At 51.4% G+C, this 25942-nt stretch overlaps 1 protein-coding gene across 2 annotated transcripts in view; it reads right to left on the bottom strand.

The window, feature by feature from the left end:
- ITGA11 (integrin subunit alpha 11) overlaps window positions 1-17235 on the bottom strand; it is a 117451-nt gene extending 100216 nt beyond the window's left edge. For both annotated transcript variants that reach the window (XM_087428597.1, XM_087428596.1), the window contains exon 1: window positions 16673-17235. In XM_087428597.1, coding sequence (XP_087284723.1) covers window positions 16673-16724 — 52 coding nt within the window. In that variant the 5' untranslated portion in view covers window positions 16725-17235. The remainder of the gene's footprint in view (window positions 1-16672) is intronic.
- Between the last annotated feature and the right edge of the window lie 8707 nt (window positions 17236-25942).

Below are 25942 nucleotides of genomic sequence, written 5' to 3' on the forward strand. Positions count from 1 at the left end.
TTTCCTTCATTTTCCATGAGCAAATTCTATAGGTTCTACCCCCTCAATTCCTCTCAAGTGTGTCCACTCTTCTGTTTCCTCTGATATCACCCAGACCAAGTCATTCTCATCCTTCTGTGCCTGGACTCTTGAAGAGCCGTCTAACTGGTCCCTCAATTCTAATTTTGCTCAGTTCCAAGCTATGCTCTTCACAGTAGCCAGAGACATCTTTCAAAAATGCCAATGAGATGCTGGTACTTTCCCGCCTAAAACCCTCCCATCTCAATGGCAGGTTTTCCCATTGCATTTAGGGTAGATTCCAGACACTTCCCCAGGGCCCACCAGGCCCTGAAGGATCTGCCTGCTCCTGTGCCATGATCGTCATCACTTACGACTTCCGGCCACACTGCCTTCCTTTCTGCTCCTCACACACACCACGCTCTTTCCACCTCAGGGTCTTTGCACGTGCTGGTGCCTTTGCCTGGAACACTCTTCCCCAAGATCTTTGCTCAGCTGGCTCCTTCTCAACCTCCAGTTTTAATGTCATGGCTTTGGAGAAATCTTCCCTGACTGTGCTATGGAGACCCCACTATTCTCCCTCAAAGCACCGTCTTTATTTCTTTTACAGTTAAGATATTTATGGATGGTTATAAGAGCTATTTGCTTACTTGGACACTGTCTCTTTTCTCACTGGAGTTTAGTTCCACAAGGGAATTGACCAGTGCTGGACCCTGCTCACAAGAGCCGATAGAGCGCAATCTTCCCATTCAGTGATGTCATGTTGGCAGCTTAAAATTGACCATGGTGGGAGGATTTACACGGTAATTGGCAAATGCTACAAATAAGGACTTGCCTCACCCCATCCCAAGAGCCAGAGTCGGTTGTTAAATATTTACCAGCGGTCCACTGGAAGGGACTATATCTGTCTGTCTCCCCACTTTATCCTCAGCATCTAGAACAATGCCTAGCACACAATAGGTGCTCAATATGCATTTGCTAAAAGAGACAGAAAAAAATAAATGAATAGAAGCATTCACGAGCCTCATACACTAACCTGCCAAGGAGTTGAAGGGAACAGATGCTCAGAGCCTCAGGGAGGGACATTAGAGTACTGAGTTTGGCTTCAGAAGCCCTGGTTCTAACCCCAGCATGGCGTCTAACCTGTTTTACGACTTTGGACCGGTTTCTTCCTCTTCCTGGCCCTGGTTCCTTATCTGTAAAAGGCACACACTGGACTAGATGCTCTATCTCTAAGTCCCTGCGTAGGAGTTAATGCAGCCCCTTTATGTACACTGTTACCACTTTCTTTACCCCCGATTCCTGGGCTCACTGCACGACACTACACAACTGCAGAGGGTGCTGTTTACATTGTAGTCAGCTGAGTTTGCAGTGCCCAGCCTACATCGCTGTACGTGGCGGCCCTGCCCACTCTGATCCCGGCCACTGGCTATTTCAAAGGGAACCGAATTGGACAGTGAGTCCCTCCCTTTCCTGACATACTAACCAGCTCAAAGAGCTCAGACAGTTTGGTTTTGGTTTTCCAACTCCTGAGATTGTCTCCTGCTTGTCATGGGTGTGTGGATCAAAAGCCTTGTGTATCCGAGATTAGCCCCAGCCCAGGGAGTGTTTGAGCAAGATGAGGCTCAGGATATGCAATTTGTGGCAGGGCTTTCCCTGGAGGAGAGGAAATAGGGCAGTGAGGACCTGGAGAACTGCTGGGCCTGTCTGCCCTGGTCTTTGAATGTAAACTAAAAAAAGGAATTGTGGGGGCCCTCCCCTTCCAAGCCTGCAGGGCCTGCCCTACAGTGTATATGCCCACACTGATCTGAAAAGTTCTCCGCTGCACAGAGCTCAACACGGATCCACCAGAATCCAAGTTAAGCTGGATGCTATTGGTTGGGCTTGATGGGGATGGAGGATACTGGGGAGCAGAGTTCCTTATGATTCCAAAACTATCCCAAATGTTCGCTATCGCTTTTAGGTCCTTCAAAGAGTGAAGGGTTCATAATTTCATCTGCCTTTGACAGAAAACAAAGCCCCGCCTTGTGAGGTGGTGAGCTCCCTGTCACTGGAGGGATACAAGGAAAGGGTGGCCACTTGTCTGGGATGTTCAGGTTCCAAGTTCCCTCCCAGGCAGATACTTGGTACTGAGGCCTCTCAAGAGGCCCCTGAGGCCCAGGGCTCCTCGTGGACCTGTGAATGAGGAGGGGCCCACCCTGCACTGGGTCCACCCATGCTCTAGATGAAGTTGTTTTAAAGTAGAGTCCCTGTCGTCAACTTCTTTCACATGTTACATGTGGCTTTACAATCAGAGTCAAGGTTCTGGCTCAGGAAATGTTCCCAGAAGCGTTGAAGCACAGCCTTTTGGAAACATGAAAGTCAAGAGATTGAATGGAAGTCTTAAGAGGGTAGATGGCTCACTCAAGTTTAGTATTGGAGCCTGAACTTGACCCAGAGGTCCTCATCTTTTTCATTACTGCAGGCTTAGAGGGGCCAGTTAGTGAGATAGTAATCCATCCCAGGCTTGGGTTTCCACGTTATAACATCCAGGGCTGGTCCAGATTGGTCCTTTTGGGCTAAGTCACGGCTAGTTTCAAGCAGCCTCTCCTAAAAAGTCAATAAGGGGTGGGGTAGGTCGAATATTCTATCGGCCCTGAACTCCTCTGTGTGAAGATGTCTGCAGTTGTTTCACTGCCCAGCAGGCTGAGCAGAGCCAGGACCTGAAGAAGGGGCGCTGGCTGGTGTGAACCGCTGGAGGCCGTGTCAAGATCCTAGGAAGGGGCCGGCTCCGTGGCTTGGCGGTTAAGTGCATGCGCTGTGATGCTGGCGGCCCGGGTTCCGATCCCGGCGCGCCCCGAGGCACCACTTCTCCGTCCAACCCGAGGCCGAGTCCCATGTACAGCAACTAGAAGGATGTGAACCTATGACATACAGCTATCTACTGGGGCTTTGCGGGGAAAAAAATGAATAAATAAAAAAAAAAAAAAAAAAAAAAAAAAAGATCCTAGGAGGAGTGTGTGTAGGGGGTTGGGCAGGATGGTGTGATGCTACCCAGAGAAGGAGAAAGTCAGAGGGAAGCAAGCGAACGATGCCCACGGCCCAAGGGGCAAGGCAGCCTTGTGGAGAGTGGGGGTGCTGCTGATGAGGTCGAGAAGCCCACAGGAATATGACTGTCACTTTGGCAGTGGTCCAGGAGGGCTTCTTGAAAGAGGAGGCCTTTCTGGAGCTGCTAGGGCCCAGAGAAAGCAGCAATATCCTTTCCACTGTAACCTACTCCACTAAAGACATTTATTAGGGCAGGGATTGGGGGTTTCCTGTTCTTTCATGGGGACAACAGACTTATTTGGCCTGCTTCCCCAGTGGTTCCTTGCTCCCCCACCGCATCCCTCTCCATCCCACCCCCCCACTCCAGGCCAGCCCCATGCTCCACAAAGCTGTCATCTGGGGTTTTTGGCCTCTGGTTCCACATAAATGCTCCCTCTGCCCTCGTGAGTGGGGCACCCTGGGCAGACCCCTCATCCCTGGCCCGCCCCCATCGGCAAAGGGGACCAGTCCAGTGGGGCCACTGCTGCCAAATGGCACCGAAGAAACAACAAGGGACCCGGTACCGGGCAGCGGGAAAGTGGTCTCCTGGGCATCACCGTGGGGTGGGCTGAGCACGAGAGAAAACGGCCACTCCTGTTGCCTGGACACCTGCCGGCTTCTCTAGCCTCCTCCCAGTGAATGCCAAGGGGGCGCTGGTCCCAGAGGGGCCTTGACCAAACCTCCAAGGAGAGAGAGCCAGGGCGACTGAGAAGTCACAGATAAATGGGGTCCAGGTCCATCTGGTACCCCCCACCCCCCGGTCCCCGTCAATCCTAAGGCCTGCTGCACTTCAGTCCTGGATGAGCGGGGACTAGGGAGTCTCTGTCCTTCCTGAGGGCTGCCCACTGTAACCCAGTGTCCCCCATGGCGCAGTGGGTCAGAAGAGTTTAGGGGGGACAGGAGTGGACATTAAAACTTGACTACTCATGTGTTTATTTAATGGGTATTGAAAAATGACAAGCAAATCCAAACTTCGATTTCACAGTACTTATTGCTTAGGATGAGGTTAAGGAAAAAGACTGAGTTGATTCAAAGTCAATTTAAAGACAATTATTGTGTGAAAGTAGTCAAGGTGATACACAGATGTGGCCAAAGTCGTGTGGGTGGAGGATGAAAAGCGGGCAAGAAGGTGGGCTTTGAGACCATCAAACCTGGACGGGAATGCTGGCTTTCTCGATTAGTGGCAGCTGCGTGCTCTGGGGCAAGTCACGTACCTCTTGGAACCGCGTCTCAGAATCTGCCTGGGTTCAAATCCCAGGCTGTGCCTTTATCACCTGGGTGCCCTTGGGTAAGTTGCTTACCTACCTGCCTCAGTTTCCTCATCTCTAGAATGGGGGACACAGCAGCAAGCCCCTACAGAATTACTGAGATGAGGGCTGAGAACAAAGCCTGACTCACAGAAGCCCTCAGGGAACGTTTGCAAGTATTACTGCTGCTACAAACATTTATTGACACCTCATCCCTGCCAGATGTCTTGTTTGGTAATCAATATCATTTCTAATTTTTCATGCTAATCCTACAAGGTAGGCATTATAATTTCCATTATACATTCCATAGAGAGGAAGTGACTTGCCCAAGGTCACGCACTTAATAAGGGCCAGGGCCAGTATTCAAACCCCAAATCAGTGGAACATGCCCCTAACATGAACCTCGTCGGGCTCAGACTCAGTCTCTGCACTGTACAATGGGCTTCATGTTGTCTCCTAAGCCACCAGGGCAGATTCCGGTCTGGTGGTTCCTAGGGATGTGACCACAACCCGGGGTCTGCTGTTCAGCCTCTGCCATCTTCTCTGGGCACTCTGGCTCCTTCTTGGATACTAAATGACATGGCCACGTTGTGCGGCCCACGGATGATGTCTGAATCACTACCCTTTTGTGGAAATGAGGCATTTTAAACTTCTGCTCTGCCCTCCTTGTTTCTCGGGAAGTCCCCTTACATACCCAGGTTTTCACTTATAAACAAGGCCTCTCCCCGGTCTGCTTGTGTCCTCTCTGAGTCACGGTAGATAACGCTGAGGAGCGTGCCCCAGCTGGGCCGGCCTGGGCCACTGCTGTGAATCAATTTGCCCTTTTCAAGGCCCTTCTCCCTTCAAGAGCCCCTCCGCCCCCTCAGCCACCCTCCTTGCCCTGCCCACCTGACTGCCACCAGCCTCTTCTAGAAAGAAAGCCTTTAATAACAAATGGCCCCGGAAGCATCAAGACTGAACGCGTGCCCACCTAGGGGACTGGCATCTTAAGAAAGGTGATTGGAGAGAGGGTGATGCTGATCTCAAAGGGGTTAATTAACGGGATTTCGGGCTGTTGCAGGCTGGCGGGGAGACTTTCACTGGTTCATTCATTCATTCCACAGCTATTTATTACTTGCCTACGCTGGCCAGGCACTGCTCTGGACCCTGGGATACATAAGTGAGCACCACGTATAAGAGTCCTTGCTCTCATGATTATGTTCTGTTGGAGGAGACAGCCAATAAGCAAGGTGGATACATAAAACAGGTGATAATGCTGGATAATGAGACATACCTCGGCGAGACTAAAGCAGGGAAGGGTGTTTACATACGTGAGCGCGTGCGGGGGGCGTTGAGATTTTAGTTAGGGGTGCCAGGAAGGGCCTCCATGAGAGAGCGATGTTGGAGTAAAGACCTGAAGGACGTGAGAGAGGCTCTTTGGTGAAGAGCTTTCCAGGCAGAAGGAACAGCAAGTGCAAAGCCTGAGGTGCCCGGTATGTTTGAGGAACATTCCAGAGACGGTGTGGGTGGTGCAGAACGAGCAAAGGGAGGAGGAGTAGAGGGTGAGGTCAGAAAGGCGGGGGAGCCAGATCACAAGGCCTCTTCCTCAGAGGAAGAAGGGGAGCCCTGGAGGGTTTGGAGCAGAGGCAGGATGTGACATGATTTGACCTACATTCTAGCAGCATCCCTCTGGCTAGTGGTGGACGAGCCTCAAGGGACAGGGCAGATGCAGGGAGACCAGGTAGGTGGCTGTTGCCACAAGCCACAGGAGCCTTTCTGGGTGCCCCCCTGGCTGCCCCCGGACCCCTGCCTGCCTCCTGGTCCTAGTCCTCCAGGCTGAGCAGAGGTGGGAAGACGGATGGCAGACCAGAGCTTTCACACCAAGGATGATATAGGACGGGGGGAACTTACAGGCTGGGGGCCTGAGGGGAGGGGCTAGTTTTAAGATGTGCCAGAACACAGCCAGATCCATACTGAAAAGAGACGAAGGAGCGGGGACAGTCTCAGCGACAATTTTGACACATCCGGGACTATCAGAGGGGCCTCTTGCCGAGCCTGCCAGCGTCTCTGCCCCCGGGCTGGCCTCTCTGTTAGCAGCAAGCACATTCCAGAGCTGACGTTTGGCTTGTGGTCTGGCCTAGCCCTCTCCTTGGTTTCTTCTGCTCTGAAAGCCTTTTAAAATCAGAATCTGGGTTCTCTTTAAGTTTGGGGCATGAATCACTGCTTCTGGGCCTGGAAAGGGGATGCAGGGACGGGAGGCCCCAGGTCGCGGGCGCTCCCTCTCACCCAGGCCTGCATGCCACTAAGGGGCATATATGTGACAGGCTCCTAGTCAAAACATTTCCAGTCGGACTCACTTCCAAGCTCCCAGCCAACATTTCCCACTTTCTGAGGGCCAAGCAAAGTCGACGCGTCCAGAACTGACTCAGCTTCCCCTCCTCAAACCTCCCGTACTCTCTCCTCAGGTCAGCGGCCCTGCCCTGCGGCCTCCCAGACACCCTTCCCTCCCTGGTGACCAGTTTCTGTGCCCTTCTGCGTCCCCTGGCTTCCCTCCTCCTCTGTCCCCTCACCACCTTTACCCCAGATGCCCATGTCCTCTCTCCTGGGGCCCTCCAGGAGCCGTCTTATCATTCCACTGGCTCCCAGTTGTCACAACCCAGCACCCCAGGAGCTTCTCAAAACACAGATTAGAATATGCCACTACCCTCCGTCAAAAGCCTTCAGTGGCTCCCCATCTGCTAAATCCTAACGCCTTCGTTGGTGTTCAGGTCCTCTCTCGGTGGCCTCAGCCCACTGCTCCATTCTTGCAGCTCCCATGGCACCTCCTCCAGCATCCTGCTGACCAAACATCAGGCCGTTTGCCCAGACAGACTCTCCACCCCTCCTGCATTCACAAATCATCTCTTTCTCAGCTCTCGAATCCCAGAGGCCTTTGTCCAGAGCTCTCTTATAGCCTTTATTACCTCCTCTCTTGTATTATAGTGATTTACCCAATGGTCTCTCTCCTACCAAACCCTAACCTCCTTGAAGGACAGGACTTTCTCTTGTCTTTTATCCCCCAGAGCACCTAGCGCAGGGCCTGGTTCATACAGGATACAGTGTTGGGACCTCCTGGGGGTGCATGTGCAAAGAAATTTAAGACACCTATCTTGCCCTTCAATATCTTTCCATCTACTTGGATAGACAGTTCTTACATTCGTTCAACACCTGTTAATTGAGCACCTACTACGTCTGGCACCACGGGAGAGCTGGGGACACAGAAATAGATGGGAGACGTGGTCTCTGCTCTCAGTCCAGGGGGACAAGATGTTCAGGCCGTTGTAATACTGTGTGGTGGGCGAAGTACAGGGTGTCCTGGGATCACACAAGTGGGGCTCCTGGGTCTGATTGAGGGGGTCAGGTGAGGCTTTCAGGAGAAGTCGTGTCCAAGTGGAGACCTGAAGAATAAGCAGGAGGCAGCCAGGAGAAAGGAGGGGGTAGAATGGGATACAGGGAACAGATGAGTGAAGGCCAGAGAGAGCTGGTATGTTTGAGAAACTAAGACGCTCAGTCAGGTGGGGGTGTGGTAGGGTGCACAGGTGCTGTGCACGTGGTGCTCCTAGAGGCGAACCTGGCGCAGGCCAGGGCCAGCCATTCGGGGTCTGGTTAGTGCAATTAAAGAGTCTGAACTCCACCTAATGGCAATAGGGAGCCACTGAGGGTTTTAAGCAGGGGAGTGACTACACAACCCAGTTTGTGATTTAGCCTCATTTTGGCTGCTATTGAGAAAGATCTGGATGGGTGGGGCCAAGAGGGACGATGACACCTGAGTTTGGGCTGGGGCCTCAGGGAGGTCGCTGGGCCCTCCTGCTCTGCCCCCAGGCAGCCTCCTCTCTCTCCCTGATGGAGCATCCCTTTCCCACCCAGCCTGGGCTTCGCTTTGCCAGTCCCCATCCTGAGTCAGGCATTTCCTTCACCTGAACACTGACAACAGCTTCCGCGGGGCCCAGAATCGCAGGGTTGGAATGACCCTCATGGGTTCGTCTAACCCCTGCTGGACACCTCCCACTTCCCCCAGCCCCTGGGCCAGTCCCTCTGTCTGCATGCAGTTCTGACCAGAATCTTTGGCCAGTCAGTGTCCCTGTAGCCCCTCTTTGGCTTTCCGGGGTCTCCTGCTTGGGGCCATATAGTGATCAATAGCTATGGCCTCATGGGGACACAGACCGGGTCACCAATGAATAACCTTCCAACTACCACCTCCCACCTTCAAATCCCAGCCTGCGCTCAGCCTCTCAGACTCTGACTCCCGGTTGTCTCTGCAGCCCTGCCTGGCCTGAATCCTGTGCAGCTGCAGACTGGAGGGGTGGGCTGGAAGAACTGAGTCAGGAGAGCTGGTCAGATCCTGGTTCCACCACTGGGGGTTGTGCGACCCTGGGCAAGTTGTTTCCCTTCCCTGGACAGTGCTTTCTCTTCTGCTGGATCGGGTATTGGGTTTAGATGACCTCGGTGACTCTCAGCCTTGGCTGCTCATTAGAATTACTGGGGGGCTTTAAAAAATTCCAACGTTGGGCTCCACTGTGGGCAGTGACGATGTGTTCTGGGGTGGGGCCTGGGCAAAGGTTTTGTTTAACACCACATTCTCTTGTTCACTTGGGAATGAGGACCACTGGATTTGCTGATTGTCTGCAATTCCATGATAGACTAAGAGGAGAGGCCAAAATGGGCAGGTAAAAGGACCTGAGGAGTGACCCCTTCTTTAGAAGTGTTAGCCTGGCAGGACCACGGCAGGACAGATACCCGCGGACAGGCCAGCGTGGCAAGTTTTGGGTTCCTGCGTTCACCAAGGTGGCTACTCCAGAGCCAAGCGTCAAATGCTTGAAGGTCCCCCAAAAAGGTTCTCAAAGAGGTCTTGAGGGTAAAACTGGAGATAGAAGCATCTTCTGAATTCCACGGCTTAAAAATCATCCTGCAGCCCTGGCTTGTGCCTTTAGAACTGCCCCATGGACACCCCTGCCCTCTGTGGATGCCAGTGCGTTGCAGGAGCCCTGCAGTCTTTGTGATCTCTGCCCTCCTATCCTCACCGTGTTCCTTGAGGCAGAGGCTGCGTCTTATCCAATTTGGAATCCCCAGAACCTGGAGGTGCCTGGGGTTTAGTGGGTGCTCAGAACATGTTGGCCAAATGGACAAGCCACTCAGTTTCTGCATCTGTGAAGCGGGATTGTGGTGCCTTCCTTGCCAAATTACAGGCCTGTGGGGAGAACCACGTGAACGAGGCTGGCTTCACGGTTGTGCAGCCTGCGTGCTTGCTCAGGCCCCCACACTCAGAAAGGCCCCCCACTTGGTTTAAGGTTCTGCTGTGGCCATCTTGAAATTCTTAATAATTTTCAAACAAGGAGCCTCGCATTTGCATTTTGCACTGGGTCCTACAGATTAGGTACACGTGGTCCTGCATGTGTGGTAAGTGGTGTGAATAAACTCAGAGAAGAGCTCTGTCTACAAGTTATCCATGGGACTTTATGATTGCCACCAATCACTGAATATGAGGGGCTGTGAACTCCAGGGAAAGAGCAAGTCCAGTAGAAGGAGAGGAGATGGACAATCCTTTGTGGTCTTCTTCCTGACAGGAGGAGGGGACAGTGCTCTGAGGACCTGGGGATGAGCCAGGCTAAGAGGGAGGATGGTGGAGATTGGGGACACCCCTAGAGGTCTACAGAGAATGATTTCAATGATCTTGTCCTACCTGCCTGCCACAGATGTAGAAAATCTACCATTAGAACTTCATTCCTTTGGCTGAAGCATTGCTTACTCCTTAAGTTCCTCTGATAGGGATGGCAAATTAGGTTCCTAACCTCACCTTTGGACAGAAGACCTGCTTCTGAGTTCCCACGTGATCTTGGGAAAATCATGGGAAATCACTCAACCTCTAAGAGCCTCAGTTTCCCCATCTATCTAATGGACATGCCAGGCTTGGCAGGGCCTCTGGCCTCGGCTGGCCTATCCTGACTGATAGAATGAACAATGGGAGTGCTTTTTGCAGACCATTGGGAGCTGCACTCACTTGCCGATTTTATGATTGTTTCCATGGCCTCTCCTCTTCCTGAGGCCCAGTCCTCCTGATCTCCAAAGAAACAGACCCTGGAAATCTACAGGGTCAGGATTTCTGGCAGCCTGGCCCAGCTGGGTGACACTGCTGGGGCAAGAAAGCCTCCAGCCCCAGCTGTGGAGGCAGAAACCCCTTCTCTGTCATCCTATTTGGAATCCCAGAGCGCATTGCTGTAGCAACTTGCCTAACTCACCCCACATGCCACGTGGAAAACCTCTGCCTGCTTTAGAGCACCATCAGCCAAGCCACAGCCTGGCTTCTTCTGTGATACAGCATGAGGCTGCCCATCATCCGCAAGGGTCGGGGTAGGCTGTATCTGACCGGTGACGGAGTAGTGGGCTGAGCAGTTGGACCATGCCAGGCAGGTCCCCGGCCTCAACTGTTTCATCTGCTGGGTGCTCTTGGTGCCTGAAGATCCAGCATTAGCCCCTTATTCTTCTGGCTCAAGGCACAGCCCTGTTAAAATGCGAATTCCTTCAGGCAGAACACAAGAAGTTGTCATCACTCACTAGTGCTGTTCAGCATGAATTAACTCATTAGGCCTGGGGCTCAGGGCACGTTTTGATTAGGGGTGTGGGAGCAGAGGCAGGCAAGGGGGGAGAGGAATGCCCAGCCTGGACCCTGAGGATGGGCTGGAGACGGAGCCCTGGGACAGTCACAGTGGCCCAGAGGATTGGGCACTTGGGGACAGGAGGTAGAGGCCCTGTTGGCCCTGAGCGGGGAGGCAAGTGAGGGAGAGAGGCCCCCACATCGTGAGGCACCATGTGAGGACCACGTCTCACGGAGCCAGCATCCTGAGCGAGGAGTCACCGTCTAGTTGAGTCTGAAGGAGGGAGCTGCCACTCCTGGGCCGGTGCCCCCGCCAGGATGGCCATTTGTGCACTGACCTCATTTTCCCTGACGACAACCCCTTCGGCAAGGGCATCTTATTGTCTTTCTACGCCCTCCAGGCTCATTTCCAGAAGAGACGTCATGCATGGATTAAGAGCAGTGGCTTTGGGGTCAGACAAATCCCAACTCTGCCGCTTACTCTATCGGCATGACCTCGGACGAGCCATTTAACTCTCGTGTGTAAACTGGTGATTGAGCGGTGACTTCATGCAGCCGTAGCGGGGCCCAACTGAGACGTGAGCAAGAGCTCGACACAGTGCCCGGCAGCGATCAAATGGTACACGATGGGAAGGGTAAATCCTGCTGCTGTCACTTCAGGGCTCGCTGGGTGCCAGACGCTGTTCTGAGCACTTGATATGAATGAACCACGGATAGATCGTCTACCACACACATCAGCCTGGGAAGTTGTTATTCTCCCCATTTTATGAGGAAATTGAGGCCCAGAGGGGCTTATCCAGGGTCACCCAAGTGGAAAGGATTTGAATCCAAGTGGTTGGGTTCCCAGGCCATGCACCCGATGATTGTTACTTCGGCTTGGTAAGCGTGGGGTGAGGGAGGAAATGAGGGACAGAAGCATCAAGGGTGTTTGACCCCACTGGCTTTTTCCTCCAGGTGGGATTTTATTCATCTGGTGACTCAGGTCACAGGTACACAGTATGCAAACCCTTCATGGAATTTTTGGGGAGCTTATTTATTTTTGGTTTACATGATGACCAACTCCAGTCTCTCTCCTCCCTTTCTCCCCTCACTGGTAACAAGCTTCTGGGCTTTCAACTAAGAATTCATACAGTTAGGATTTACATCATGGAGGCTGGAGACAGTCCCCGCCTGGACCACAGCTTCCTATAGCAAGCACTGCATACTGAGGACGTGTGGGAGTCTTTGGAGCTCATGATCAATTTAGGGAAAATAGTTTCAAATGGCTATGAATCATTCATAGGAACCCACGGTCTGGTGGTGGCAGGGTAGGGGCATTAAGTGACGAGGACCAGCAGAGATACCATTTTTGAAATGTGTTGGTGCATGTTTAAAGCTTGTTTTATAGCTGACTCTCCCCGAGTCAGCCAGAGGCCATCACTGCCTAGTGAGGATTATGACGGATCCTTTCTCTTTGCAATTGCGGTAGAACAATGTTCAACTTTGACTCCCAAAGTAAGATCTTAAAGCCTATAGTGAGTCAATAATCTCCAAAGTCAGGCATTATGGAGAGAAAAGAGGGCTTTTTGAATTCTCCAAACTCCCTTCTATAGACCAAGAGCCAAACCAGGACAGCTCAGAACATAGTTTTCTCCTAGGTGATGACGAGAGAGGATGGAAGGGAAGTTCCCTGCTGCTGAAGGAAGTTTCCACTACAGGAGGGGAGAGAAAGAGGTTGACAAGGACAAAATTAAGGTGAGTAGCTGTCTGAGTTCCTCAAGGGCCCACAGCCCTGTGTGGGTGGGCTGGGAATAATGAGAAGGGCAAGGAGGTAGACATCCCACCTGTAGGGGTCTGCTGTGGGGTAGGGATGGGCCTGGTAACAAAAGAAAGAAGGTGATATTCCACTCCCCTCTCTTTAGGGCCCCCAGGGCCTGTATGTGGAAGGGTCCAGAAGCTCCTCAGCTGATGAGAGGCTTGGCTGACAAGCTCCCAGCAGGATGGGCAGTCGGGGAGGCAAAGTGACAAACTTCTCCTTCTCTGCTCTTCCGAAGCTGGAAAGCAGGCCTTGGATCTTCTTAGTCTTTGTGCACTGATGGTGCCTAGAACTGCACTTCTGCCATTCAAGGTTTTCCTGCTGAATAGGAGCCCCACCCACCAGGACACACAGGGCCATGCTGAGCGGTATGGTTTCTCTCCTCTCCAACCCCACAAAACCTCACACTAAGATCATGTTGACTCCAAGACAGCCTCAATGGCTAAAAATCCCTGAGTTCCTATGATGATCGAGACTTTGGGCTAGATCTTCAGGGGGAAGGGCTAGGAAAGTTTAGGTTTATTTAGAGCTCTGGTGTGTGTGTCTCCTCCGAGCCTCCAGAACCCCAGCTCTTCTTCTAGACTTCTCTTATGGACTGGAGTTTGAAAGTTACATCTCTGTGCATCCTTAGACCCCTTACTGAATGGTCAGTACCTTGAGCGCTGATGATGATGATGATAATGGAGAAGAAAGACAACTTCCTGAGGGCTTAATATGTGCCTGGAACTTTCCAAGCACTTTATAGATATTAGTTCATTTAATCTTTGGGTAACTCTATAAGTTCTATTATCATCATCCCCATTCTACAGATGAGAAAACTAAGGCACAGAGCTATTTAGTAACTTGCCAAGGGCATAGAGTTCCAACTGGCAGAGCCCAGACCCATCTCAGGCAGTGAGACCACAGGGCCTTCACTCCCATGCTGTGTCTGATCTCCCTGTGTGTCTTTATGGGGCCTGGCAGATAATGGGTGCTCAGTAAAGACTAGTTTTTTTTTTTTGTGAGGAAGATTAGCCCTGAGGTAACAGCTGTTGCCAATCCTCCTCTTTTTGCTGAGGAAGACTGGCCCTGAGGTAACATCCGTACCCATCTTCCTCTACTTCATATGGGATGCTGCCACAGCATGGCTTGACAAACGGTGCGTAGGTGCGTGCCCAGGATCCGAACCTGCGAACCCCAGGCCGGGCCGCCACAGCGGAGCGTGCGCACTGAACCGCTACGCCACCAGGCCGACCCCTAAAGACTAGCTTTTTAAATAATCATCACCTCATCAACCCTTACTACCACTGTGTCGCGATAGGAAAGTTCTGATCAATGGATCTGCACTCTCTGAATGTCAGCTATAAACGTCTTTGGACTTGTCTAGTTTCTTGTTGGCTTTCTTGATAGTTTGGCCCTCCCCATCACCCTGCCCAGCCTGCAGCAGAAGCTCTGGAAAGATGGAGGCTCTGAACTCATAACGGCCTCAACGAAGACTCACTCCCAACTTGGCCTGTGACAGGTCCCCTGCCAGCCAAACTGTGCCGTCACCAGTGGGCAAACTTCCTGGTAATCCTCACATTGAGTCCATGTGATGCACACACGAGATATCAACATCAATCCTGCTCTGGAGCCAGGGGAACGGACCCGATGACCCCTGTGACCCTTCCAATCCTCAGAGTTCAGGCTCACGGGAGTCACCTTTGTGGTTTTAAAGTATTCATCTTTTTGTTCTTTAACTAGTCTCAGGAAATAACTCTAATGTATGAACAGTCCTACTTTAAGCCCTATTCACATTTTGCACTCTTCATCAAGGCCCAGTTCAAATGATATCTCCTTCTCCAGGAAGCCTCCCTTGCTTATCCAAGTGGAACTGAACTTCTCTTGTTTGAACCGCAGCCATTAGCTTCTCTGTGCTGGTCACTCTGGTCACTCCCTAGTGCCTCTACCTAGCTCTCGCGGTCTTGCCTGTTTTCAGCTCCAGGCAGGGCCCAGATTGCACACATGCTCAGGCCCCACCTCCAGCTCCTTGCAAACAGATGTGGTTCCAACATTGATGGATATGTTTAATGAATCCCATATTTCAAGAACCCAAACTGACCAGGCATAACTCAGGGGCGGTTTTCTCCATATAAAGGGAGCTCTGAGTCACAAATCCTGTCCCTGTCCTTCACACGCCCCCACCCCCCGCACTTAAGTGACAACAACATTGGCAAGCATTGCTCCAGCCCTACTGTGCACCAAGCTGTATGTTAAAGACTCCTCTTACAGTGCCTCCCTTAACCATCCCGACAACTTTATGAACTCAGAATTTCTATCTCCAGTCCACAGAGGAGGAGACTTGTTGAGAGATTGCATAACCTCCCAAGGTTGTCCAGCTAGTGGGCAGCAGAGCCAGAACTGGAAGCCAGGTCTGATTTCAAAGGCTTTGCTCTTAGCTTCCTGAGGTCCAGACGGTGTCTAGCCCCTCAGGCAGCCACTCCATCTCAGGGTCTGGTGGGATGGTCCCACCCATCTGCAGTCACACAGGGGTGCATTCCCTTTTCCTGTGGCCTGCTCTCCCAGCGATTTAAAGACAGTTCCTGCAGTTGTTTCCCCTCCTGTCTAAATGACCTAGAGTGGCCTTCGCCTCCTCCTGTAGCCGGTTTCTAGATGTATGCCCGCCTGTCGCAGCTCTTCCCCTGCCCTCTTCAAACCCCCCACCCCAACAACTTCATGCATCAACGGTGGTTTTCAACTGTGACTCTAGGATCTGAACTGAACCGCACCAGCCAGAGGCCCTTTGAACTGCAGGCCCTTCCAGAATCTCCATTATAGACTGACAGGGGGGTGCACTTGTTTGTGTGGCATCCTGGGACTGGGGTGAGGAGAGCGGGCCAGGGGGTCTCCACTTGAACTCTCTAACGGCGCTTCTCCCGCTGCCACCGCATCTGACTCCTATTACGTGCCCCGGCCCCAGCCTGGTGCCCACGCAGAAGGGAAGGCAAGGTACGGCCGTTAGACCCCTAGGCGGGCGCTCATCCTCGCCAAGGAGGGGCCCCGAAAGCTTCTGCCACCGGTAGAACAGCGCCGCTGGCCGCCGCCCCCGCGTGGCGGGTCAGGCCGGGGCGCCCGGAGTGGGGAAGCTCGGGCCAGACGCCCCAGTGCGGAGAGCCCAGGGCTGCCCTATCACTCCCGGCCGCGCGCCCGGCTGGCCCGAGGTCCCCGACACCTGGAGTGCATTAGGCGGCGGCGCGCGTCTCGGCGACAGCGGCTTCCCCCGGATTATTGGATAATTGCATAATAATGCGCGGGTTGGGGGGCGATGCCCCGGCCCTACACCGAGTGTCAAGTAACTTTTTCAGGGGCCCTGGACTGCGGAGCTGCGCCCGCGGCCTTTGGCCTCTCCGGCGACGGCTCGCCACCGCTTAGGGGCCGGCCGCCCAGGAGGTTCGCTCCGTCTCTGGCCGGAGGGACTCTGGGCGGCTTTCGGCTGCCAGGTCTCCCCCAGCCCTCACAGACCGCCAAGCCTGGCTCTCCACACTTCGGGATGCTCGCTCCCCGCCAGCCGGGAGGGCAGCCGAGGCAGCGCTCGCTGCGCGCGTCCTGTCCCTTCCCGGCCCCGGCCGCGCGCCCTCCGCGCTCCCGGGACGCCCGAGTGCCCCCGGCGGCGGTGCGGGAACCCCGGCGTGACCCTTGGAGGTAGCCAGGCAGTCCAGTGGGGCCACCCGCCCTTGGAGCTTTTCACCTCGAGCCTCGTCAACTTTTCCTAAAAACACCCAAGTCCCGACTGCAAGGCGCCTCCGCGCGTCTCCCTCTTCTGCGGAACTTGGCGGAGCCGCTGGACTGCAGCCAGTTCCCGGGAACCCACGGCCCCAAGAGCAGCCAAGGTCCGACCCCGGGAGGCGCACCACGTCCCTCTCCTGGCAGCTGCATCCGAGGCCCCGGCGGGCCAGGGAGGGGCTCCCAGAGGCAAGAGAAGGCAAGGGGGGCACGTACCTGGCCACAGGCTGAGCGTCCAAGCCACCAGGAGGCCCCTGGGCAGGTCCATGGCCCGCGGCGCGGCGACGGGTGCCCGGTGCGGAGCGGTGACGGGGGGCGGCGAGCCAGAGCGGCAGCCTCCTCGGCGCGGCGCCTCGAGCCTGCACTGCGCGCGGCGCGCCGGGCTCCCTGACAGCCGCGCTCATTCAGAGGAAGTGGGAGGGCTCGAGCGGCGGGGAGGGACGCCGGACACCACCCCGGCTCTGGCTCCGCTCCAGTCTCGGCCCCTCTGCCACCTGGGCAGGCTGCGGCCTCGACGCCGTCTCCAAACCTCTCCTTCTCCCTCCACCTCACCTCTGCCCTGGGAGAAAACCTGAGAACCGCTCTGGGGAACCACCTCACCAGTGTAGCACCTCCCTTTACTCCACCACCACCAAATTCAGGAAAAGTGATTTATATCCCATTTCCCGGAGGAAAGGGCTCCACAAAGCTGAGAGAGGTGACCCAGGGACACTGGCTGTGACTCAGGTCTCCCTTGGCCAAGGAGAGTGGATGTCCCTCGAACCTCCATTCTGAGACATCCCCCTGCCTCTCCACACCCTGAAGCTTGGAATTTAGCCACAGTGCTTCTCCTGACCTTGGAGTAGATGCAGATCCCCCTCCTCCACCTCCTCTTTCCCCACCCCCCACACCTGAGACATTCCAAAGCTTCCAGGAGGACCCCATGACCCCTTTTACCATAACAGAGAGGCTCTTCTTCGGAACCCAGCCACCTTCCTTCCCAGCCCTTCTAACGACTGACAGTTAAACTCAATGCACATTTGTTGCACAGGCTTTAGATCAGGCCCTGGACCACAACCCGTGGGTGTGGAGGCCAGCCTTTCCAGCAGGGGAGAGAGCTGAGAAGAGGGTAGGATGGCCGATCGGTGGAAGCTAAAGCAGAGGCCACACATCACTTTCTCAGGAAAGCCTTCCCTCACCCCTATCCTCACCAGGTCAGGTCCCCAGATACAAGCGCACTCTCATTTTTCTTCATTGTACTTAGTAGAGAAACTAGACATCAATTGGTGTAATCATTTGATTGCCTCGTCCAGACAGAAAACACCATTAGGGTAGAAATCTCTGGTCCACAACTGAGCACTTAGCCCCCAGTACCCAGGAATGTAGTAGGTAGGTGGACAGATGGATGGATGGATGGATGGATGAATGGGTGGGTGGCTGAGCACAGGTGATGTGTGGGTGCACAGAGGGTGGAGCTTTCTGTCCAGGAGGAATTGGAAGGGCTTCCCAGAGGAGGTGACATTCAGGCTGGGTCCTGGAGGAGGAGGTGGGGTTTGAGAAGGCCCAGGTCCACATAAGTAGGTATAGTAGTGGGCATTGTGCCTGCTCCCCAACATTGCTCTCTTCTTGGTAGCTACCCTGGTTTTCATTTCAATATCCTCCCCTCTCCCACTCAGCCACAGACTTTGGGGGAAGATGGTCCCGTCCCTGCGGCGTGTATGTGGGGGGCGTGTGGTTTAGGTTGAAATGAATCAGTGTATTGCCCTACCCTGGCCATAGTTTAAGAAGGGACAACGTGATGAAGGAAAAAGGTTTTCTGGGAAACAAGCTTTCTTGCTCTTCTAAAAGTGCCCCTAGAATGAACTAACTAACTAACTAACTAATTCTTTCTGTCCTCCCCTCCCCCACCCCCATCTCCCCTCCCAGGCTGGGACAAAGAATCATAAAGGCCTGGAAGTTGATGGGGTGGGGAAGAGAGCTCTGGCCTTGGGATGAGGCAGACACTGGATGACAAAATGGAGAAACCAAGTCCAGGAGGGTCTTCCTGAGCCCCTGAATCAAGCCGCCCCTCAGCCTGCTCCCCTCAGGACTTGCCAATTATGTGACTGAGTCCCCTCTATTGTTTAAGCAGGTTTGAGTCAGGATGCTTTGAACCTAGAGATAACAGCTGTCCAATGGGCTGCAAACCACTTCCCTGCCTCGCACAAATTCATGCTCTCCCTAGTGATTTTCAAAATCTGTGCAAGGGAATTGCCTGGAGCACTTGTGAAGGTTGCAAATTCCCTGAAGATCAGGGCGTCCTGATGGGCACCGCAGGCACTCTGACTGCACACTGCTTCCTGAGGGGCTGTCTGCGGTGGGTGCTGCTGCTGGTCCTCGAGAAACAATTCTGCCATTCATTAACTCACCTTCTTCTCATCAGGGGTATGGGGGTCCTGAATCCAGTACAGTAGTCCCCCCTTATCCGTGATTTCACTTTCCACTGTTTCATTTTAGATGGAAAATTCCAGAAATAAACAATTCATAAATTTTAAATTGTGTGCCGTTCTGAGAAGCGTGATGAACTCTCGCACCCTGCCACTACCTCCTGCCCAGGACATGAATCATCCCTTTGTCCAGCACATCCATGCTGTATACGCTACCGGCCCGTTAGTCACTTAGTATCATTTTTGGTTATCAGTATATTGTTACAGTATATTTTTTTATTTTATTATTAGTTATTATTAATCTCTTACCTTGTCTAATTTACAAATTAAACTTTATCATAGTCATGTATGTATAGGAGAAAACTTAGTATATGTAGGGTTCAGTACTATCTGTAGTTCCAGGCATCCACTGGGGGTCTTAGAACGTATCCCTGGTGGATAAGGGGGGACTACTGTATGTGTGCCTTTGTGTAACCTGGTGGGGGGAGAGGTGTGCCCTCACTTATACAAACACTGTGCCCTTGTGCTCTGCAAGTTATACAAGAGAAGCCTATGCTCAAGGTGCTAGTGATGGAGCTGAGAAGATGAGACATAACCTCATATTTATTGACATAATCATTATTCATTATTTAATCATTTAAGTCATTTATTATTTAATGACTATTAAACATTATTTAAGTCACACAAGGCAGCAGCATATGGGTGACAAATGCACAATCCAGATTCAGTCTGGAGAAGCTCAAAAATTGGATGAAGGGCTTTATGGAAGCTGGGATTTGAGTTGAGCAATAATACTAATAATAATAATAATAACCCTTTACATATCCATAGTGTATTTATTTACTTATTTTGTTGAGATATAATTCACATACCATAAAATCCTCCAGAAATTCAGCAGTTTTTAGTATAGTCACAAGGTTGTGTAACTATTACCACTAATTTTAGAACACTTTTATTACCCCAAAAAGACACTCTGTAACCATTAGCAGCCACTCCCAATTCCCTCACTCAAGCCCCTGGCAACCACTAATCGACTTTCTGTCTCTACAGATTTGTCTATTCTGGACATTTCATGTAAATGGAATCATATAATATGTGGCCTTTTGTGTCTGGCTTCTGTCACTTAGCATAATATTTCCAAGGTTCATTCATATTGTAGCATGTATCAGTATTTCATTCTTTTTTATGGCCAAATAATATTCCATTATGTGGACATACCGCATTTTGTTTATTCATTATCAGCAGATGGATATTTGGTTGTTTCCACTTTTTGGCTATTATGAATTATGCTGTTATGAACATTTGTGTACAAGTTTTGTGTGAACATGTTTTCAGTTCTCTTGGGTATATACCAAGGAGTGGAATTTCTGGGTCATATGGTAAAACTCTATGCTTCATCATTTGAAGAATTTCCAGACTGTTTCCACAGTGGCTGCACCATTTTACATTCCCACCAGCAGTGTATGAGGCTTGTATGTGGTGTTTTACTAGTTTTGAAATCCCTTTCACACCTGTGATCTCATTTAATCCTCACAAGAGTCCTGCAAGGAATTACACTCATTTTTATAGATAAAGAGATTGTACTAGTGAGGATTCATTCAGGTGCAAGTAACGGAAACTCTACAGAAACTAACTGAAGCAGAAAAGGGAATGTACAAACTTCTGTATCTAGGAAGTGCAAAGGTGATTTGCTGCAGGTATGGGTGGATCAAGACTCTCAAATGAGACTCTTGTCTTTTTTCTCTCGGTCTTCTCTTAGTTTTCCTTCACTCTGCTCTCCTTTCCTGCAGTGGATAGGATTTCTCTGTCCGCTAGAAAGATGTAGCCAACAGTCCCAAGCTTATTCTTTATAGTTTCTAAAGGGAGAGAGACAGCCTTCCCTCCATCAGGCAGAAAAGTCCAGGTTTTGGTTCATGCCCACCCCTGAACCAATTAGTGTCTGGAGCATATGGTACTATAATTGGCTCAGTCTGGAGCACATGCCCAGCTCTGAGGAGTTGGGAAGAGAAGGGCATTATGATTGACAGCCCTACCAAGACCACATATCATAGGAGAGGAGTTCCTGAAAGGACATAGAAAAAGGGGATGACAAAGTATACTGGACAGACAAGATCCACAGTTACTAAGTCCACCTTAGAAATCTAAAGTCAAAGCAGCAAGGGATTCACCCAAGAGCCCACAGCACCTATGTGGCAGAACTGAGATTAGAATCCAGGTGTTCTGACAGCAGGTGCAGAACTCATCACCACATCACAGCTGGATGGGCAAGCAGGTATTTCTGGCCAGGACCACAGGAGCATGGGTAGCCCAGAGAGTCCTGTGAGGGTCCTTGACTTCTCTAGGAAGGAAAGGTGGAGGAGATGGCGTCCCCTCCGAAGGAACCCAGTGCTGGGGTGGGGCACTGACGATAGGAGCCTGGTTCAGCTAGGACCAACACATTCTTCTTCTAGAAAAATATGTGGGGTGGCTTTGGATCTGCTTTCCTTTTGGAGGGTGCCTCTCTTTTTCTACCCTTTCTCTGTGTTTTCACCTCTGTGATCTGGGGTGATCAACTGTCCTGGTTTGCCTGGGACGGAGAGGTTTCTCAGATTTCTGGACTTTCACTGTCAAAACTGGGACAATCCCTGGTTGACTAGGACAAATTGGTCCCCTCTTTCTGTCTGTCTTGGATCCTCTGCCTCACTTTCTTCGACTTTCTTCTCCAACACTCCCTCTCACTGCTTCAAGCCCCAGGTATGTCTCTCTCTCCCACCTCTGAATATTTCTCTCTGCCTTCTCTTCTCTGGTCCTAGGTGCCTCCAGTGCAACCACTCTCCATGTCAAGAGCATGTGGGTGGTGGTCCATCTGGAGGCACACCCTGGCTTCTGGGATCCTTTCTGCCCCAAAAAGGTCCCACTCATGGATCTGGCCTCCTCCTTGTGCCTTGTCTGTTGGTTTGTGCTTAGGAAATACGAGCTCTTTTTTTTTTTTTCAAGATAAACTTAAGCATACTTACGGTTACTTGGGAAGGCACATCTTCTGCCAAAAAATGATATAATAAATTCCAAAGCCAAAAAGAAAACAAAAACGAAGTAGCGAAGAAAACTACAAGATCACTTTTGTTATCTGGTGTTTCAATGACATGAGCCACTGTTCTGGGCCAATAAGATGGACGGTGGGGAGGTGATTGCATTTGTCACGCACAAGGGGGCTTAAAGAGCTTCCCTTAGTGTCTCTGTGTCATCCCAGGTCTTATCCTTGCCAGCAAAGCGAAGGATGTTAGCTTTGAATAAATATGTTTACACCAGTAGCTTATGTTTGCCCCAGCCACTTTCCACTTGAAGTAGAAAGTCCAATCCAAAATGCTGGAGTGAGGTGGATGCCGCCTTCTTCTAAATGTTTTGCCTGAGCCCCGATCTCAGTCCTGTCACTGAGGGTCAGTGACTAGGATCAAGCCTTGCATACAACCTATACTGAATCCAGAAAGTTATTTTCTGATTTCCATTTCTCAAGCCACAAGTATGTACAGCATTTGCAGTAAAGATATCAAAGGGAAGGAGCGTGGCCACAGCACAAACAGACACGTAGGATGGATAAGAAAACATCCTTTTGAAGAAAAAGTATGTCAAAGGGTTCTGGAGAATACAAATTGCCTTAAATGTCCAGAGGTAGCTGTCAACATCCTAGCTGAGAGGCCATTTCTGATGATGCTTAGCTGAGTTAAACCCTTGATGTTGGACCAGACTGGAAGAGCCACATCAGAAACGACTCTCACAGCAACAACAGGATGAAGAATAACTGCTTCAGCTGAGTACTTAAGACGGGCTAAATGCCAACTCCTGCATCACGTCCTTTAGTCATCAGCACAGCCTACGTGGTTGTCCAGGACTTTCATCCTGGCCTTGGCTGGGCTGAGATGTCAAGGAGAAGCTGTGAGAGTCAGGGGTCTGGGTAGAGTGCACAAGGGCAAAGATGAGCTTACAGAGGGCTTTTGGGAAGCAGAGTCGTGACATTAAACAAAGACATGAAGCAGAGAAAGGAATTCCTGCAGTGCATGGACCAGATGCAAGGGAACAGATGCTGAGCCATTCAATAATGTATTCCTGAGACCACGCTGGTGAGGGAGTGACAAACCAGATGTGGTTCTTGCCTCCCCATGAAGCTGCTATTCTAGGGGAGGAAGCAAATATGTACAATAATAACCAAAGCAGCAGCACCCATTTATTGACCACTGGCTGTGCTGGACACTTATCTCATCTCCTTTCACCCTCATGATAATCCTACGAAGCAGTACAATTGCTGTCTGCCTTTTACAGATGAAGAACTTGAGGCTCGGAGAGGAAAGGTCCCAGAACTTGTAAAAGACAGACCTGAATTTGAGCCTGATCTTGCCTGATCCCAGATTCCGAGCTCCTAACCCCTCAGCTTCATTGTTTTTCGGTGCTGGACGGTAGATGGGACTGTGATAGGCGCTATAACAGAAGCGTGACCAAGTGCCAGGGAAGCAGAGGAGGGTCAGGGAAGGAGGTAACATCCGAGCTGGGCCTTGGAAGTAGGAGTTTTCCAGAAAGGAAGTAGGGAAGGGCATTCTAAGTAGAGGAATCTGCAAATGTACATGGGTCTGTGTAAGACAGCAAGAGTTCAAGCTGTGCCCACGGAACGGTGAGCAGTCAGAGGTGGGGGAAGTGTCAGAACAAAGGAAACTCAAGTTTCGAGTTTCTGTCCCTTCAAGGGTCAGCTCCCTCTGGTGTATTCAGGGAGAGAGGGGTCTTCCTCATGTCTGTTCCTGAGTTAGCCCCTTGGGAGCCACTTCTTTGGTCTAAGTCTGGTCAACTTCAGATCTCTCCGTCAGCAGAGGAGGTGATGTGCAGACATGTACCCTCTCTGTGGGCTTCCAGTGGGTGTGATTGGGCCAAACACACAGGCACACGCACACAGTCATGTACACACACGCACGTCCACTCCAACAATAAATAACACTCTTCCGACCCAGCACAATCCAAATCCACGATAAGGAAGAGAAACGTTTCTCCAAGTAAACCTCAAACGTACAGATTATCTGTGCATTTTGGAGATAGTATTTTCCACTATTTCTCAGAGCACTGTTGGTTCCTCGTGGTTCTTTCTTCTACTTTCAGATGAAGCCTGAGGGTTATGAGTCGTTGCATCCATGTCTCAGATGCCGGAGACAGAGCCCCAGAAGGACACTCCTGGGCTATAAAAAGGCTCAGATAAAGCTTTTACATTTTCATACTTTTCTTTACTTTGGGGGCAGATCAGATTCCAAGGAGGTAAATCCTAGTTTTTTGGGGGAGGAGAGGCACGGTTAAGAGATAAGGGTGGAAAAATGATTTGGGGTCACATTGTGGGGGATTTTTAATCAGCCTTCATTTGATAGGTAATGAGAAGCCTTCAGAGGATTTCAAGTGAGATGGTGGAAGGGAGGGGGGAATCTATGTCGAAACTAATCAGGAGGACAGAAGCCTGTGGCCGTTTGACCAATTCAGGAAGGTTCTGTGGAGGAGGTGCCAACACCTCACATATGGTCTTTCAGACAGCCCCTCGCGTTCCCTCAAGACATCATGTATTTCCATGTGCATTGCTCCATCTTCCATAAGGATGCTGTCTTTTTCCCACCTTGGAAGCCCTGGGTAATAGGGCTTACTCCTGCCTTCCTTATTTTGTTTCCTACCTCTCTCCCAAACAAACCATCTACTCTCGTCTGGTGGCCAGTACTCAGCATGCCTGGGACACAGATAACAGGACTGACACCCAGCACTGACCATCACTGACCATGGACTAGACACTGTGCTGAGTGCCCTACGCCATCTCCTCGGATTCCTGAGCACGCAGTGGGTCTTTCTATTCCCATCAAGTGGATGGCGTGGCAATCACTGTGAAACTCTAATGTATTTCCTTGGCACTTGCCATTCCTGTGAATGCCAGATCCAACGGCTTCCAACTACAAGTTGGAAGGTGTTCTCCGGCCCCTGGGAGTGCGGGGGAATTAGTGGGAGGAGTCCTCAAACTATGGCTCATAGGAGCCGGTGGATGAATACTGCAGCTCCCACACTCTTTACTAGGGACTGAATGTTTGTGTCCCATCCCAAATTTATATGTTGAATCCTAACCCCTAAAGGGATAGTATTAGGAGGTGGGTCCTTTGGAAGGTGATTAGGTCATGAGGGTAGAGCCCTCATGAATGAGATTAGTGTCTTTATAAAAGAGACCCCAGAGAGATCCCTCGCCTCTTCCGCCATGTGAGGACACGGCTAGAAGGTGCCATCTATGGATCACGAAGCTGGCTTTCACTAGATACTGAATCTGCCGGCGCCTTGATCTTGGATTTCCCAGCCTGCAGAACTGTGAGAAATACATTTCTATTGTTTATAAGCCACCCAGTCTATGGTATTTTTGTTATAGCATCCTGAATGGACTAAGACATCCCTCCCAAGGGACAACTGTGAGGAATGTTCTAGTCTCCCAGGGGAGCCCAGTGGAATGGCGCCCCAGTTACCTACATGGCCACCTGCTCTCTGCTGCACCGTGTTGGCTTCCTTCCCTTCCCCGTCTTACTTCCTCGCTCCCTTGACAGTGCTTCCTGGGGTCACCTCCCCCGCAGAGACTTACACTGAAATCCTTGTAGCAGGATCTCCTTCCAGGGGAATGCAACAGAAGGTGGATGGTTTAGAGAGGCGAAGCAACTTGCCCCAAGTTTCATCACTAGAAAGTGCTATAGTCAGGATTTGAACTCAGGGCATATGGGTAAGACACGATTGATGATGCCTCCAAACCACTCTAATTCTTCTGCCTCCAGACTTTCTCACATCTGTCCAAGCACCTGGGACGTCTGGAATGCCAGAAATTCTGCTGTTTGAGTTTCTGGTTCCAAGTGCGCTCTTTGAAAATGAAAATTCCTCTTGGGAAGTTGATTAAGCTACTAAGCTAACATCAGCCATTCAGCCCTAGAATGAACATATTTACCACATCATTTTATGCTCCCAAGTCCCTGAGCAGAGTAGGAGTTTTAACAGGGAAGAGAAAGGGACATGATTGTGAGGAGTGTGGGTCAGGAGCCCCAGCCCTCACGCAGCTGGAGGG

Source organism: Ceratotherium simum, chromosome 3 (genome assembly GCF_057802395.1).
Source record: "Ceratotherium simum simum isolate JZ-2026a chromosome 3, ASM5780239v1, whole genome shotgun sequence".
Lineage (NCBI taxonomy): Eukaryota > Metazoa > Chordata > Mammalia > Perissodactyla > Rhinocerotidae > Ceratotherium > Ceratotherium simum.